Genomic DNA, 15,125 nt, shown 5'->3' on the forward strand with positions numbered 1-15,125 from the left:
GAAAGGTTGGGAGTAGGGATTGGCTGACTGGCAAAAACAATCACAGCTGCAAAGGACCAGGTGATGCTTTGCTTTCTTCTGTGAGATGTAATCTCAGAAACGAAAGCAGACACTGACTTGCAATTCTATTCCTATGTAGCCAGGGCTTAATCTCTACCGATGAACGTAAACACCTCCTGGAGCGGAGTAGGAGTACGCTGCCATCCTAGTCTGTAAGTTCCTCGACGGGGAGCGCATTCTCTCCCGTGAAGGAGCCTAGTAGCGTATATTGGAGAGGTAACAGCATTCCAGTTCCCTCATCTGTCAAGTGCCTCATCTGCGTCATTGGCCTGGGGGTGGTGGGGGTTCCAATGTGATACAGAACATAAAACCTCTTGTGAACTCTAAAGTGATGTTCATATGATTCCTAAAGATATTACTGTACAGGGAAAAAAAGTTCTATCCATGTCCCTGTAATCCAGGACCCTCTTTTGTGGCACTTGTCACATCCTGCTCCAAGGCATAGTTATTTGTGTGCAGGCACTTCTAATGTAACAACATGTATGCATCCTGAAAATATTACCTTCTGTAAAAATAACAGACTTACGGAAAAACGGGATTGGGGCAGACCACTCAAAATGTACAGAACTTTGTATCCAGAGCCCTAAAAACTCAACAATGCATCCTAATGCCAATAAGTATGCCAGCACAGTTAAGTCACTAGAGAGTTTTCACCTTGCCTCATGTTGGTCAGTCCTTTGCAGCCTTGAATCTGGGGGCCTGTGCTTCCCTTTTCTTTCTTTCTTTCTGTTTTTCTTTTTTGTAAGGAAGATCAGCCCTGAGCTAACATCCATGCCAATCCTCCTCTTTTTGCTGAGGAAGACCGACCCTGAGCTAACATCTATTGCTAATCCTCCTCTTTTTTTTTTTTTCCCTTCTTCTCCCCAAAGCCCCAGTAGATAGTTGCATGTCATAGTTGCACATCCTTTTAGTTGCTGTATGTGGGATGCCACTTCAGCATGGCCGGACAAGCAGTGTGTCGGTGCGCGCCCAGGATCCGAACCCAGGCCACCAGTAGCGGAGCGCGCGCACTTAACCACTAAGCCATGGGGCCGGCCCCCTGTGCTTCCCTTTTCAAGAGGTGGGTCATGGATATATTCACTTCTAGTAAGGAGTATTTTAATCACAACTAAAGATCTTATCTAGATGGAGCCTTCTTCATTAATCCAATGTTTTAACACAAGGGGAAATGTCTTCACTTGCCCTGAGCCTTCCCAGAAAACAGCACAAACCACCACGATTCCTACGGCCATGAAACTAGTTACACTTGCCCAAGTTTCAGTTTTTTTTCTTCAGGTCTGTATTTATTTCTAAATCTGTTCATTTTCTATGGCTGATGTAACAAATTACTGCAAACTTAATGGGTTCAAATAACATAAATTTATTATCTTACAGTTTTGGTGGTAAAAAGTCCAAAATGGGTCTGACTGGGCTAAAATCAAGGTGTTGACAAGGCTGGCTCCTTCTGAAAGCTCTAGGGGAGAATCTGTTTTCTTGCCTTTTCCAGCCTCTAGAGGCTGCCCACATTCCCTGGCTCATGGCCCCTTCCTCCATCTTCAAAGCCAGCAATGGCTGGTTGAGTCTTTCTCCCATGGTGTTGCTCTGACACTGACTCTTTCACTCCCTGACTCACTGACGCCTTCCTCTTTCACTCATAAAGACCATTGAGATTACACTGGGCCACCTGCATAACCCAAGATCATCTCTCCATCTGAGGGTCAGCTGATTAGCAACCTTAATTCCATCTGCAACCTTAATCTCCTCTTGCCAAGTAATATAACATATTCACAGGTTCCGGGGATTAGGATGTGGACATCTTTGGAAGGAGGCATTATTCTGCCTACCACCCTAAGGTTTTTTCTTTAATTGTAAGAAAGCTCGCCCCTGATCACTGTGAAACATTTACAAGCTCAGAAAAATGGATATGAATTAACACAGCTTCCATGTTATACCACTATCATTCCTCTATAATTGTGTCTGAAGTAATTCACAGGAAAGGAACAAATGCTGTAGCACAGCAGACTGTGTCTTATTCTTCCTGTTAGATCGTGAGCTGCCTGATGATAGGGGCTCCATTTGTCTCTAGTATCCCCACCCCAAATTCCACATTGTACGTGCCCCAATAAAGAGCTACTGAAACGAACTGAGTTATTACAAAGTAGATAAATATCTGTACATCTAAAGCAATCCTTTGGATTAAGGATGAAGTATAACCTTTCATCCAAGCAAAGAATTAAGAGACAAAGAAATCTTGGGAGAGAAAACCCTGTGTACCTTGAGCACAAAGTTGTCCTCAGCCTGGAGCTTCAGATCCACTACTGCCTTCCTAACCAAAGCTTCGAAGTTGAGGTCTCTCCTCCGAGGGACATCCAGGGCGGGAAAGAGGTCCCCGATCAGACCCATGAACACTGGCATATCATCCGTCACGATCTTAGGGATGTTGAAGTCCCGCAAGGAGCGCATTAGGACTTGGTCCTCGGGCCGGTCGGGGTCCCCTCGTTTCAGGGATCCTGCCACCACCAGCACAGACTTGATGGCCCGCAGTCCCCAGTCATAGTGATCCTGCGGGAAGGCAGTGTGAGTGAGACCAGAGTCGCCGGGATGCAGAACACCATACTAGCGTGAGCTAGTGTGTGCAAAATTACAGGCATCTCATCAGGGTTAGGTTACTTCTGAGGCCAAGTCAGAGGCATAGGAAAGGATTAGTGACATAGAAGATTATGAGCATGGAATCCTAGTTCTTGGTCTGGCATTCGCTACTTTTCTAGCTGTGATGACAACAAAGCAGACACAGAACATGTGGGGGCTGAGGGTCAGGGAGATTAAACAGAACCACGTCCAGACCTATCTGGCTACTTCTTGTACATTCAGAGGATGGACGAGTTATCCAGGAGGGAGCGATGTTAGCTCTTGGAGATGATTGAGGTTGAGCTTACATGTTCCACCTTGGAGTTCTTCAAACTCTCCAAGAAAAGTAGTTCCAAAAAAAATAACTCCTTATAAATGATGTTAAAGGCAGAACTCACTGGTCACAAATTCTAACAGTAGATTCCATGGGAGAGTGGACCATACTGCTGATACCAGGTCTCAGAGCAGCATCGTGGGGGAAGTGGTGGAGTGTGCAGTTCAGAGCATAGAGTCTGAACTCAGAGTCTGAACTCAGAGTCTGAACCTAGGTTCAAGTCCCAGCTCTGCTACTTGCTTCATAGCGGACTCTTACTTAATTAGAGCTGTGATACATGCTACAAAGGGCAATTTGGTGTGCAATGAAGACAATGGACATGGCAGCTATACCTGAAATTGACTGTCTTCCCTCCCCTGAGCCTCTGGACATCCTATTCCTTCTGGCCTTGACTGCATTTCTTTCTCGTCTGTGCTTGTCTGAATTCTCCTCCCTCAGGTTTTCTTTAATATGGTTTCTTCAGGGAGTCTGATCCTTAGCCTAGGTACAGCCACTGTGTCCTTTGTCTTCATTGCACGTTGAACTCAAAGACGATAAGTGTAGGTGCAGCATAACACAATTTGAAGAGAACTGTGAACTGAAGTTGTGGGAAGAGGCAGGAAACAGAGCCCCACACAATCTTTTGCACAGAGTGTTAAGGATATTGGTCTTTATCCTAAGACCAGCGAGGAACATTTTTAAATGACCACTCTAGCTGGTGGCTAAAGAATGGATTAGAAGAACTAGAGTAGAGGTGGAGAAACTAGTTAGCAAGGCAGTTCCAATAGTTTAAGCAAGAGATATGGGTGCTTGAAACTAAAGTGGTAGCAGTGAGTATGGAAAGAATATGAGATGTGTTTGAGAAATATCCAGAGAGTAGAATGAACAACAGTCCGTTCATGATTAGATGGAGGGCTGAGGAAGACGAAAGTGTCAAGGATAACTCCCAGGATTCCAGACTCAGCAAGTCAATATACGATGGTTCTGCATATTGAAGCAAGGAATGCAGGAGAAGTGGGCTTGGGGTGGGGGCTGGCAGGAAGATCAGCTTTAGAAGCTGAGCTGAAGGTGCTTTTTAGACACTCAGGGAGAGCAGTGGTACAGAGCATTGAATATACAGGTTTAGAGTTCCAAAGAGAGGTCTGGGATAAAGTCGTGAAAGTGAGTCTCTGGCCTGGAAGTCAATGGTGGCAGAGAACCTAGAGAGAGGATGCAGTGAGAACACGGTCTGGGGAGTATGAAGAAAACAGGAGAGGGTTTTTTATCCATCTTTCACATATTTCACAGAGCTGAGACAGCCTGTGTTGTGGCCGCAAAGATGATCCAAGCAAGAGAACCCCAAAGGGAAGAGAAACTCATTGGGAACAGCCCAGGGTAGCTGGATTGGCTGTCCTTGCCCCCGAGAAATTCTCCATCCAAGGCATGCACTTTGGAGATTCTTGGTCATGTTGTAAGGTGCTATTCCTGTGAGGGGACCTGCCCCAGGCAGAAGCCACATTTAAGGACAAGCAGCAGTGAGAAGCATGGGGCTCCTTAATGCCTGACTCTCTTTCCAACCCTCTCCCCATCTCATGTACCTTCAGGTAAAGACCATTCCCTCTAAGAGTTCTTGTTGGTTATGGCAGTGTTTCTAATAGGACACCAGTGATCTATGAGATGTTGCTAAATATTCTATTAAAAAACAGAGTTCTGTGGTCAAATAATTTTTTTTAAAGGTTAGGCTAAAAAATAGAACACAAATCTTCATTGTAGAAGTGCTCAGAGCTTTTAATACGTTTACGGGCACAGTGACTCTCTGTAAGAAGGCTCTAACATATTTCCCTAATACATTGGCTCCAGAACCCATCCAGAGCTGGGGCAATCACACGTGACTGGTCGTCCAGTCTAACTAGAGAGTGTACCTGTTTGGAGAGAAGCTCTTTGCACAGCTGGTAAAGGGTGATGAACCTTCTGGCTAATAACCGGGCTTCGATGAATCCTTCCGCCACCAGCATGATTTCACAGATCAACTCAAAGTCTGGAACAACCATTGCACAAGGCCTGTGTACAGGGAGACAGAGGGCTGAGACAATTTTCCCAGCCACACAGTCGAAGGGGAGCTTGCAAGACAAGAGACACTGGTTGAGGTCACGGACAGAGGCATCTGTGAGTGTAAAAACTCAGACCTTAGCAATTATTTCATCTGAGGCTTTCATTTAAAGATCAGTTAACTAAAGATAAAGGAAGTGAACTCTCTTGCCCAAGGTGATAAATGGTGTTAGCAGATACGGGCAGAGTTGTGGCTACAACTCAAGTCTTGTAGCTTGAGTCTAGTTCACCAGATTAGTAGAGCAAGCCGTCTAGAACATATTAGCGGCTAAGGGTGAGGAATTGAGTCTCTCTTGGTGTCTACAAGAAACAGAGAATCTCTCTATTCCTTATCTTTGAGACTTGTGTCCCTTCGAAGCCTAGACATTCAAGGCTTTTTCCATACTGACTTGCACACAAATGTAAATATCTAATGCTGAGGCCTAAAGTAGGTACCTAGCAATCCCACCTTGTCACAAAATGGCATGTACGAGAATATGGAAGGGGATTTACGTCTATATGTAAGGACTTACTGTGATTTTTTCCTCCGGTTCTAGAAACATTTGATTTTAAAATTACTTTTTAAAATTAATAGGTATTTAGTAGGAGCCCAAGGTTCTTACATTTCTTTAATTGCATTTTCCCTACACTGATAAAAAATTTTCAAAAACATTTCATTCAAGTACGTTTTCCTTTAAATTATTTTACATTACATTCAAATTCAAAGGAGCAACCAAATACTTAGATTCTCATAATTATTTTGCAACCTGAAATAAGGTTAAAAATGCATCCCTACAATGGAATGCAATACGGCCATGAAAAATAATGCTGTAGAAGGAAAACTATTTAATGGCATGGGAAAACATTAATTAATGAAGGCAGGATACTAAACTTGATAGGGTCTGATATCAAGTTTGAAAAAGAAATACTCTGCCCACACAATATTGGAGGGAAGAATGCCAAGTGGTTACGCAGACTGTGTCTGGATGACAGGACTGGGATGGGGAGAAGCAGAGAGTCTGGAGTCAGACTGTCTGGGTTCAAACTCCAGCCCTGCCACTTACTAGTTGAGTTACTAGCTAACTCTAGTAACTAGGGTTACTACCCTAGGAAATTTGTTGAATCCATCTGTTTTCTCACTGTACAAGGTAGATTCTAATAGTATCCACCTCATAAGGTTTTTGTGAGAATTAAATGTAAAACGAGATATTTGTATTTATTGTTGTTTTACAAATATTTTTCTGTTTTTCTCCCCCCCAAATTTTCTTCCATGGATATATGTTCCCTTTAAATTCAGGGAAAAAAATGTAAGGAATAATTCTTATCAGAGTGACAATCCACCGCCCTTATCATTTGTAACACAAGGTTCATTTAATAAACACTATGTGTAAACAAATAGAAAACAATACAGTATTCTGTGGCACCGGTTTACACAGCCTCTTGACACTCCAACAAACTGTTGGTTAAAGGGGGGACGGTCCTGAAGGAGGAGATACCTAACCACTCCCGTGATACAGGAACTTGCCACCCTGGAGCAGTTTAAAAGTGAGGGACGCAAGTAGACAGGGAGCTTTCCAGTGGTCTCCTAGGCTTCCATGTCCCCAGACAGAGAGCACTGGGTCTCTCAGTCCAAAGACGACACAGACAGCTTTGTCATGGCGCCCACAGCCTACCTCCCTTAGGTAACAATTCAGCAGGTGGAAAATCAGAAGCCATGAAGCATCTTTCAGTTTTCTCTTTGTTGGGCTGACTTCTCTTTTCAAAGAAAAGAATGGAGACTCCAACCCCTGCTAGGAAATGCATTTGTGTTTTCTTATCAAAACGAAGAAGATTTGAAAGCATGGCAATATCCACCGGTGGCAAAGGCAAAATAAAAGAAGTGCCCTCACGCATCCCCACTAGGAATGTAATTCGGCACCACTCTTTTTAGAAAGCAATTTGGCAACGTGCATCAAGAGCCTTAAAAATGTTCCTCTCTGTTAACTCAGTGATTCCACTTCTGGGAAGCTAGCCAAAGAAAATAATCATGCATACAGAAAAAAAGACTTATGTACAAAGATGTGTATTACAGCATTATGCATACATTTATTTTAAATATTAGCAACAGTCCTAATATTTAACTACGGGGGACTAGTTAATTACATGGCAGACCATGCACTTGATAGAATAAAACACAGTCACAAAATGAGATTTGTTGAGAATATCTAACAAAAGAAGAAACTATTTATGATAGGATTATGAGAGACTATGAAATGAAAAAACAAAACAATATAAAACTGTGTGTAGACCACAAATATACACTACAAATGTATGATTTTACACATATAAAGAAGAACAGAATACAATTAAGCAAAAGATAATTTTACTGATGATGGTATAACAGGTGGCTTTTTAATATATATGTCATACATGTTCAGAAAAAATAAGAGAAACTTCTCTTTTGAACCCTCGAGTGGGACAGAGCTAATGCTCACCTGAACAGAGCCTTGAGGTTCTCAGGCAGCTCTGTGCGGCCGGCGTAGCCCGGGTTCATGGTGATGAAGATGCCCACAGAAGGATTCAGGCTGATCTCCTCCCCAAGGAAGTTGAACCGCTGCTTCTTATCTCGAATTGCATCTTGAATGCTTTTTACCTGGTGAACGAGTCAATGGAAGATGCCTCTGCTATGTTTCAGTGGCGGGGTGGTAGCCACAGCTGGGAACTCATGGTTACACACAACACAAACACTTCTCCTGCAGCCCCTTTCACTGAAGGATAGGCACAGTGACCACACCTGGACCCTTTACTGCTGGGCACTGGGGGCACATGTAAAAGAAATATGGCTGCCCCGTATGCATATTTATAACACAGTGGCTAAGAGGTTGGGAGTAAACAGCAAACAGGTGTTTAACTCTCTCTGAATGTTGGTTCCTTCTGTAGCAACAGTTAAAATGTATTGGCACTGACCACGTACCGGACGCTGTTCTGAGCACTTTTTATGTATTAACTCATTTGAGTCTCACCTCAACCCTCTAGGGGGGCACTTCAACGCCATTGTCCCCATTTCTCTCTGATGCAATGGAAGCACTGAGAGGTGGAGTAGTTTGCCCAAAGTTACACAGCTACTAAGTGGTGGCGTCTGGATTTGAATCCAGGCAAATGGATTCTAGAGCCTGGGCTCTTAGCGACTCCCTCCTGGGCTTGTTCTGAGGATTAAATGAAAGAAAGTCTGTAAAGAGCTTAGCATACAGAAAATGCTTAAAAATAGCAGCTAATATGGACACTGTTAATGTGACCATCATCATCGCAGTTGTGGTCCCTGTCTTGGTGTAACTCCTCATGGCCACTCCCTAGACTACATGTCTAGAACAGACTGTGTAAGCACAGGTGACCCCGTTAGGGATGCAGTGTCTTGTCCTTGGTGAGGAGTGGAAAGAGCCACACCGGCAAAGGTGGGCTGGGGCAGAGGGGATAATAACCCCAGGGCTATTAGTGCCTTTCCAAAGAGATTAGGCTGTTTCCTACATCTGGTCTGGAGCCAGAGGGGATTTAAGCTGAAGCTTGACCTGGTCAGATCTACATTCTAAATCAGTATTATACCAGTGGGAGGAGAGACAGAAATGAAATTCACCCATTTATTTTTACACCTGGTGCTTTGGAAAGGCATGCAAAAAAGACCAACAGCAGAAGGAGGGAAGACAAAAGGGGTGCACTTGTTCAGCCAGGACCCAGAATGTCTCTGAGTATTTCTAGCCTCTCAGGGTTCTTCAGGGAAAACCTGAAAGTTGGGGCCAGGGCAAGGTTTTGAATGAGCCCCAAGTACGTCAGCTATGTTCTGGCTGTTTAGAACAGCTAAGCATTCTGTGGAGACTGGGCTGCAGGGATGTGTGTGTGTGTGTGTGTGTGTGTGTGTGTGTGTGTGTGTGTGTGAGAGAGAGAGAGACAGAGAGAGAGAAAGAGAGATAGAGGGACAGAAAGAGAGACAGCTGGAGCATATATGAGAGAGAGACAGAGACAGCTGAACCATAAACGAGAGAGAGAGACAGCTGGACAACGTACCAGAGAGAGAGACACAGAGAGATAGAGAGAGAGATAGCTGGAGCATATATGAGAGAGAGAGACAGAGAGGATAGCTGGACAATAAACAAGAGAGAGACAGAGAAAGAGAGACAGCTGAAGCATAAACAAAAGAGAGAGAGAGAGAGAGAGCTGGAGTATTTATAAGAGAGACAGAGACAGAGACAGAGACAGAGACAGAGAGAAGGGAGGCAGCTGGACCATCTACTACTGGACAAGCCTCTCTCCAGTGCTGGGAAGGGCAGCGTTTGCCAGAACGCGTGACGGTTCTACAATTAGGATTCAGCTCCTTTCCCAAAGTGAAGCTCTAATGACGGAATGCATTTGAGCTTGCAGCAATTAGTTTGAGACTGAAACTTCTTTCCTACATGCAGAATACCAATGCCGTTCTGGCAGGCGGTCCCCAGCACCCAGCGTGCCCGTCAAACAGATCAAGCTCTGCTGGTTCCTGTGGTGCTCACAGAACAGCTCTGCCACAGAGCCCCTCACCACCCTCGTCACCCTGCAGGTTGTGTGTGTGGTAAAGGCTGGGGTTCTCCCCTTCGGCCTCAGTCTTCTCATCTATAAAACATATGAGCTCTCCCCTTGTAATGCAGTGGGGAGGGGAGTTTAATTACCATTTACAAATTTCTCAGTTACCTTTGGGTGAAGGCTAGGGTGAGAGCCCAGGACCCTTTCTGCTGTTCGTTCTGACTCAGCATTCCCTCCTGCAACATCAGGGATCAGAAACCTCACGCTCAGCAAGAATTTCTGATGCACTGTAGGACTGGCGGCACCTGTGCTTCTGTGTAAAATTCTATAGGGGGGCCGTTGAGGGAGAGTGCTCACAGCCTCGAGGATGCAGTTAGCATTGGAGCATCCGTGCTAACAGCAGGCTCTGGTAGCCTGGCTTGCACAGAACAGGGCCTGCCTGCCTGGAATGTCCTCATTGCCTTCACAGCAACAAAGGATCACGGAACAAGCCATTAGAATGTAACCGTGGTCAGCGTCCAGGAGGCCCTGATACAGTCCAGGCCCTGGCAAAGTCCAGATGCCCTTCAGGATGCCAGAGGGAGAAGCAGGTGGACTGGGGTTGTATGGACTAAACTGCAAGGTGCACACACAGGTAGGCACACACTGATACCTAAGGCTGCCACACCCCTCACTCGTGGGGGTCTGTTTCTCCACTAAGACTCACCGTTTTTGGGTTCTTGAAAGCCACAGGGAATAACAACAAAAAAATAACTGACATTTATTGAGCACTTGATAAGTCCCAGGCACTATTCTGAGTATTTTGCGTGAATTATCACATTCAGTCCTCTCAACAGCTGTATGAAAGGGGTGGATTTTATAGTAGAGGAAACTGAGGCAGAAGGAAGTTAAGACACTGTACCACAGTTACGTAAGATGTTGACCTTAGTGGAGGCTGCGGGAGGGATATGTGGGCACTCTCTATACTGTTTTTGCAAGTTTCCTATAAGTCTAAAACTGGTTCAATATAAAAAGTTAAAAGGAAAAAGGAAACTTGCCAGATGTCTGACAGTTGCTAAGTGAGGCAACCCGAGTTAAAAACCAGGCAACCTGGCGCCACAGCACTTACTTTTAGCCACTTCCCCAAACCGCCTGCCACCAAAGGAACGTGGTGCCAGCCACACGTAGCTCCTCCTCAAACGTTTACGTTCCCGGAGTAATTTGTTTCATTTTGAAAATAGTCATGCTTGTGATAATTTAGAGACATAAGTTTCCACTAAATAAGAAAAGGTGCTTTTGCCACCCATTAAGAAAGACAGACAAAAATGGAAAGCTATGTAGAAACCAGTGTTCTCAGCTGGGGTGATTTTGCACCTGCCCTCCCCAGGGGACATTTGGCAATGTCTAGAGACATTTTTGTTGTCACAACTAGGGAGGAGGTTGCGCTGCCATTTAGTGGGTAGAGGCCAGGGATGCTGCTAAACATCTCACAATATGCAAGATAGATCCTCGCAAAAAGGAATTATCAAGCCCAAGACATCCATAGTGCCAAAGTTGAGAAAACCATGATCTGGACCAAACATTTTACCAATAAGGAAATTGAGGCCAAGAAGATATAAGTGACTTGTCCACCATTCCACAGCTTGTGTCCCACCAAATTCCCACGCAAATTCTTAGCCTCACCTCAGATTGACCAAATCAGAAATTCTGGGGATGGGGCCAACAGGCGAGTTTTAACAAGCCCTCCGGGTGATTCTGATGCAGCCTCAAGTTCAAGAATCACGGCAATCCAGTCAATGCTTGGACTTCTACTCATACCTGCTCTGCCCAGGCGTCCCCATTTATAGCTGCAGACTGACCCCCTCCCTCTCTCAGATGAGCCTGGGTCCTCCACTCCCCTCTGCCCACCTGCCGTGGAGAGGACTTGTCCCTGCAGCCCACTGACCTGGACCAGCCAGGCTCGATCTTGTGGGTCTCGATGCGAACCCAAGCTCCACAGTCCTCAGGCACGTTCTCCCTACTTCACCGTCTCCCTCTCGGCTCTGGTTTTCAAAGTTTGCCTAACGATGGAACCATGCGGGATGTTTATTTTTTAAAAAACCCAATGCCCATGTCCTGCCAATGAAATCAGAATCTTTGGGGGTGGAGACTTAGCATTTGTGCATTACTATTTTTCAGAATTCTAACGGGCAGCCAGGGTTGAGAATACTGTACTAGAGCAGCACGTCTCCAACTTGACGGTGTGTACAAATCACTGGGGATCCTGCGAAAATGCAGATTCTGTTGCAGAGGTCTGGGGTGGGTCTGAGAGTCTGCATTTCTGACAAGTTTCCAGGGGATGCTGATGCTGCTAGTCCACTGCTTGAGTAGCCTTTAGCTACTAGAGCTAGATGACACCACTTGAATGTCCACTCTCAGGACACCTTGTGGCCAATTAAGCATCCTTGCTGCTGGACCACACCGCCCTATACTAATTTCATGACCCACCACTGCCCCTCGATTTCTCTTTCCAGCCTCTGCAGCCTTTAATTGCACCTCTCTAGGGGAACTTACTTTCTGCTTTATATTGTAGATACATGTATAGGTTTTATTTCTCTGTATTGCAGGTCAGCCCTGATTTCAAATGATCAGTCCTGTTATCTGCACAAGCCGTGTGCTTGTCTGACCATGGGGGTTTCACTGGACATCTGAAGAATGATATCTTTCCCTTCAAAGACTGGAAGTTGGTAATTATGGAAGATTCTGCCCCTATATCCTCCCAACCAAGATAGGGCCTTGCATCGAAGTATTAAAAATCATACTATCTCTCTGCAGGTGACATATTTTAAGGAGGTCATCAGCTGGCTCTGTGATAAATGAATCCTCTCAGCCTCTTTTCCACACCGCTCTACCTTGCCCCTTTCATTCCAGGGAGGTGGCTCATTCTATGGTCCCCTGTGGTCATTGTCTTTTCCAGCCTTTGCCCCCAAATACCATGTGTTTTTAAAATCCTGCCTGGCTCACTCCACGCGTCTCTCTGCAATGACAGATTGGTGTCTGCTGCCTTCAGGAAGTGCAACCCACTCATCACTTTTTGCAGTTTTCTATATTTCTATGTTTTTACCTTAGACCTTAAGCTCCTCTATAAAGGGTGTTACATGGGAAGCTCCCTTGGCTCTGAGACCCTAGCATTTGTTCAGTGCCTTGAGTACTTGCAGCACTATTAGGGGGGCTCCCAAGTCTTCGCTAACTCATCTGCTGCTTCTAGCTATTTCCTGCCTCCGCCCAGCACACTGTCAGGGCTTATACCGTAGGGAAGGGGAGGAAGTGGCAGGGACACCTGGCTAGGGAGTGTGGAGGTGGACAAAGGGCTGGAGGTACAGGGTGGTGGAGTGTCTGCTGGTGGTTCATGTCCCCAGGCCCAGACAACCCAAGGCGTAGCGAGCTAATTGCAACAGTAATGGCAAAATATTTTTAAAAAGTAAGTAATACCTTATATGTTTTAAAAATAGCTGAGTAACTTCTCTTGGAATTGTCACACTTTTCCCTAACTGGATATGCAATTCTGCTTGACCAATCTGACAGAGACGAGAAAATATCCATCTGCAAGGACACTGAAGTGTACTCAATTTTGTAGAAGTTACTGGGAAGAAGAGCACAGACAGGCAAGGAGGGGAGAAGAGGACAGACAGAGAAGGGGAGGGGAGGGCGGGGGAGAAGAACTGTCGCAGCTGGTGTGGCTTCTGAACCAATATGCCAGCCTGGATTACCATGTGAATAATTAAGTGCAATTTTCTCCTTGGATGGGTATATGATTTTAAATGTTACCAGCTCAGATTTTGCCCAGGCTGCTGTCAGACCATCTTCTTGAGAATGTTTCCTATGGGTGTGTTCCTAGACTGGAGTGTGAAGGCGGCAGGGGATTCCAGGTTGAATTTATTTAATTCTAGAAGTAAAAGGAAACTGATCTTGGAGAACCCATTTCTGATCTCAGGTTGGGCAATTTCAAATTAAGGCAAATTCACAGTGCCTATCTATTATGCATTGGGGACAATGGTTGTTGGGCACTGCCTCATCTGTTAAGACACTATTAAGTTTAGTAAGATAGCCGAGGCTGAGCTAAGAAGGAGTGAAGGGTATAAAAGAGACTGGTGAGATAAGGGTGTGGACACTCCTTCCCTGTCCTGTGTGTTCCAGCCTTCTACTTCTCTTCAACCCATTTCCTGCAATGTTGAGATAATAATGATAGTAATCATCATCACCACCACCATCACGATCACCACCAACTTCACCACCAACATTACCACCATCATCATGATCGCCACCATCATCATTATCATCACCACCATCATCATCATGGTCACCACCATCATCACCAGCACCATCATCATCATGGTCACCACCATCATCATCACCACCAATATCACCACTATCATCACCATCATCATCATTATCATCACCATCATCATCAACACCATCATCATCATCACCACCACCATCATCAACACCATCATTATCACCACCACCACTACCATCATCATCATAACAGAGACTAAAATTTATTGAGTGCCTACTATCTGTAGGGCTTTGTTTTAAGTGCTTTACACATATTAACTCATTTATTATTTATTAAAACTGCATCAAGTAGGTACTATTATTAACCCTCTTTACAAATGTGGAACTTGAGACATGGACTTGCCCAAGGTCAGTAAGTGGCTGAACCAGAATTGAACACTGGCAGTGTGGTTTCAGAGCCTACACGCATAACCACTTCCCCGCCCCTTGCCTGGCTAACTCCACTCTGCAAGAAGCAGTTTCTTTTTGTTTTGGCTGAGGAAGATTTGCCTTGAGCTAACATCTGTGCCAGTCTTCCTCTATTTTGTATGTGGGTTGCCACCACAGCATGGCTGCTGTGTACGTCTGTGCCCAGGAACCAAACCTGGGCCGCCAAAGTGGAGTGTGTTGAACTTAACCACTAGGCCACAGGGCCAGCCCCAAGAATCTGTTTCTTTTAAAATCCCAACTGCATGTGGAACTCACTCATACAATCTCTGGAGCCCAAGACAGGCTCTATGCTGACTCTAGTCCAGCTCCCACTGCTTTCCGTTTGCTCTTCCCCTGGGATCCTTGGGGGAACACACTGAGACAGCCCTTTGGCAACCCCCCAGCACTAAGGGCTGCATCGGGACACCGTAGGTCTAACTATTCATGATGAATGGTCCTGGATTTGAGTGTAGTCACAGCAGTGCAACCTGGCTGGTGAGAACAAGAAACGCCCTCTGAAATCTGTGGCAAATGGCCAGGAGAGAGGGTGCAGAAAATTATAAAAGCAAAGATGAGAGAGGTGGACATAAATGTGGGTCGAAATAAGAAAGGATAGTGGGCAAGGGAATAAAAAGATGGAGGAAGTCATCAGCCACTAGATACCTGCAGTGGAAGACGTAAGGAGAAAAACTCCAGGTACACAGTATAATTATGGGTTATCAATCAAAAGCCAACGCTTCTCTCCTGATTTTCAGAACCATTCTAGGCCTCCAGTTAGTACTCTGAGAAGGGTTTACTTTACTTGTTTTACGCCACATCTTACACCTGA

General features: G+C 45.2%; 1 protein-coding gene across 1 annotated transcript in view; it reads right to left on the reverse strand.

Annotated features, from left to right (window-relative positions):
- DNAH9 (dynein axonemal heavy chain 9) overlaps positions 1–15,125 on the reverse strand; it is a 305,906-nt gene that overhangs the window by 183,539 nt on the left and 107,242 nt on the right. The window contains exons 29-31 of the mRNA XM_058559699.1: positions 7,522–7,679; positions 4,882–5,020; positions 2,314–2,601 (exon numbers count right to left, since the gene is read on the reverse strand). Of these exons, the coding sequence (XP_058415682.1) occupies positions 2,314–2,601; positions 4,882–5,020; positions 7,522–7,679 (585 nt within the window). The remainder of the gene's footprint in view (positions 1–2,313; positions 2,602–4,881; positions 5,021–7,521; positions 7,680–15,125) is intronic.

This window comes from Diceros bicornis, chromosome 18 (genome assembly GCF_020826845.1).
Source record: "Diceros bicornis minor isolate mBicDic1 chromosome 18, mDicBic1.mat.cur, whole genome shotgun sequence".
In the NCBI taxonomy this organism is placed as follows: Eukaryota; Metazoa; Chordata; class Mammalia; order Perissodactyla; family Rhinocerotidae; genus Diceros; species Diceros bicornis.